At 31.0% G+C, this 2,407-nt stretch overlaps 1 protein-coding gene across 1 annotated transcript; it reads right to left on the bottom strand.

Moving 5' to 3' along the window:
* Nucleotides 1-420: 420 nt before the first annotated feature.
* Nucleotides 421-1,828, bottom strand: LOC145058121 (V-type proton ATPase subunit c''1). Its single transcript, XM_079006038.1, has 4 exons — nucleotides 1,570-1,828; nucleotides 1,405-1,482; nucleotides 1,107-1,277; nucleotides 421-860 (listed from the first exon to the last, which is right to left on the bottom strand). Exons 1-4 carry the CDS (start codon nucleotides 1,695-1,697, stop codon nucleotides 692-694), a joined length of 546 nt encoding a protein of 181 aa, XP_078862164.1. The 5' UTR covers nucleotides 1,698-1,828; the 3' UTR covers nucleotides 421-691.
* Nucleotides 1,829-2,407: the final 579 nt, after the last annotated feature.

Here is a 2,407-nt window from a genome sequence, read left to right as displayed (position 1 = left end):
CAATTCATTTATCATATTAATTAATTTATTTGTAATTATGTTTTGTATCTTTTTTGTTTTTATTATGCATTCAATTTTTTATTTCTTTTCAATTTTGTTACCCGTGGGTTCCAAAGATTTCAACCTAGTATACTAGATAAATGCCAAGTCGATTTTCAAAGAATAGTATATTTGGAGTGTGTAAGCAATTTTACTTTTTAATAATTATCTTAAAAAATTAACAAAATGGATAGTTTAGGATTAGTTTGAGAATGAGACCACTACACAAGGCCCAATTATCTAGTTTAAGAACCAAATACGGTTAAAGCCCTAGATCGATCACATGCGGCCAAGTTTGGGCCCAGGATAGGTGATACTCAAGTATTTAGGATGCATAAAATAAAAAACAAAATTGAATCATATGTTTTTATAAACATTGAATTAATCGCAAAACTTACCAAAATTATTAGAAAATATCATAGTACAATGAAACTTATAACTACTCATAATAGGAATTCAAACAGGAGAACCGATCTTTATTCATTAATCATACAACAAAAAATCAAGAAAAACCGAGCAAAATACACGCATTTATTATTCCTTCAACTGTCACTAAATACTCTCTCTACTCTCTAGAAGATATGCACACACACAAAGATTCCATGTCCTTCATTTGCTATAACAAAAAAGAAAAAAAAAAACAAAAAAATAATCAAACTTTTGAAGGCCACGTGGCTTGAGCAGACATTATTATCCCCACAATCACACCAAACAATCCCAATGCACTTCCAAAGATTTCAATCACAAGAATTTTCACAAAAAGTGAAGAGTTTTGTGCATCAGATAAGGCACAACTACTTCCTATGATTCCCACACAAAGCCTACAACAAAAAGATTAATCAACATTCAACAACAAACATTTAAACTTGTAGAAAAACTACTAACATACACAACGTACTTTCTTTTTTACACCTAACATTTCTTTACCTATAATAATAATAGCAATGTAATTGCAGTTTGCTACAAATTTATTGCAATTATTTGGTAAATAAATGTAAATATGTTGTCATTATGGATAAAAAATTAGGTACGTGGCCTATATTGATGAAAAGGGTAAGGGAGCTTACCCACATACAAGATTTGCAAAACCCACGATGATTCCAGAGGCAAAGATTGCATATCCTGCTCTAAGAGACTCAGGTTCGTATATTTGTGAAGAAGGAACACTTTCCAATTTTGTTTGTAGGATAATGGCTACTATGACACCATATATAGCAACAGCTTCACAGAATATGACACTGTTATCACATGAATCTTGAAGTTAGATTAGATCACAATCTCAAAGGGACATAAATTTTGGAAGAAACATACACAAATTGACCAAAATTCAAAAATCAACACTTAGGGGGTTTAATTATTGCGTGCCTTATAAGGTTCTTTGAAGTAATACGAGGAGCTTTGATTGCTGCACCGATCAAACTACTTCCCGTTATGTAGATTCCCCTGCAACCCTTGAAACCGTAAATCAAACACTTCCTAGACTGTTTTGAAGGATTGAGGAGTGTTGTTTGGATAGTTAAATGGAATTACCAGGCGGCGCCTAAGACGGAGACGCCGATAGCGACGGCGATACCGATGGCAGAGAAAGTATAAGGGGAGATCTTTATAAGGGCTCTTGCCCATGAGCTTGACGCTGCAATAACAATGGCGCCTGACATTGATCTTCACTTTTGTTGTTCGTTTGTGAGAGATCGAATAGGGAGATTTCGAGAGAAGATCGAGATGTTGAGAGAAAGAGAGGATCACGTCGACGAAGAGAGCGCTGCCACTTTGGTTGAAATCGGTTTTAAATTTTACATTCATGCCCTTCAACTTTTGAATCTAAATAAATATAAATATAGTGAAAATGAACACAGTGAAAATGAAAGTTTTAAATAAAACTTATGGCAATATCAAATCTCAATCTTTTTCAAGTCTTATAAGTCATTAATTTTGTATTTAATTAATATTTTTATATGTATTTTTAACTATTATTTATTTTTATACACATATGAGTTAAGGCGACGTTTTGGTAAAACTTGGTGGCAGGTATAAACCTTGGAGTAATGACGCGCCATGACGAGCTTTTTAGAACCTTTATGAAAATAGTTCATGTGGTAATTATCTTTTCGTCTAGTTCATATTTATATAAATTTATTAGTTTATAACTTGTGGGAACCACAATTACGAAAAACTCAAAATTATTAATCAATTATTTTAAGTAAATTATTTATTAAGAGATATTTTTTAATTATATAAAATTATAATCATTGATTTAAATAAATACATTAAATTATATCACCTTATAATTTATGTTACTTTTATTTTAATTTTTATTCTAATGTTATTAGGTTAATTTAATTAGAGTGAGAAAATTTAAATTTTAAAT

Source organism: Lactuca serriola, chromosome 6 (genome assembly GCF_051521515.1).
Source record: "Lactuca serriola cultivar US96UC23 chromosome 6, Lser_US96UC23_V15, whole genome shotgun sequence".
NCBI lineage: Eukaryota > Viridiplantae > Streptophyta > Magnoliopsida > Asterales > Asteraceae > Lactuca > Lactuca serriola.
The sequence above is the reverse complement of the archived record's forward strand: the minus strand, read 5'-3'. Positions and strand labels throughout refer to the sequence as shown.

What these genes read in the sequence shown, in the direction of transcription:
- LOC145058121 (XM_079006038.1), bottom strand. Translation starts at nt 1,697, where the DNA reads ATGTCAGGCGCCATTGTTATTGCAGCGTCAAGCTCATGGGCAAGAGCC. An exon ending in ACTTCAAAGAACCTTATAAG is followed by an intron (nt 1,278 to 1,404) that starts GCACGCAATAAT and finishes ATGTGATAACAG; the next exon opens with TGTCATATTCTGTGAAGCTG. An exon ending in TTTGCAAATCTTGTATGTGG is followed by an intron (nt 861 to 1,106) that starts GTAAGCTCCCTT and finishes TTTTTGTTGTAG; the next exon opens with GCTTTGTGTGGGAATCATAG.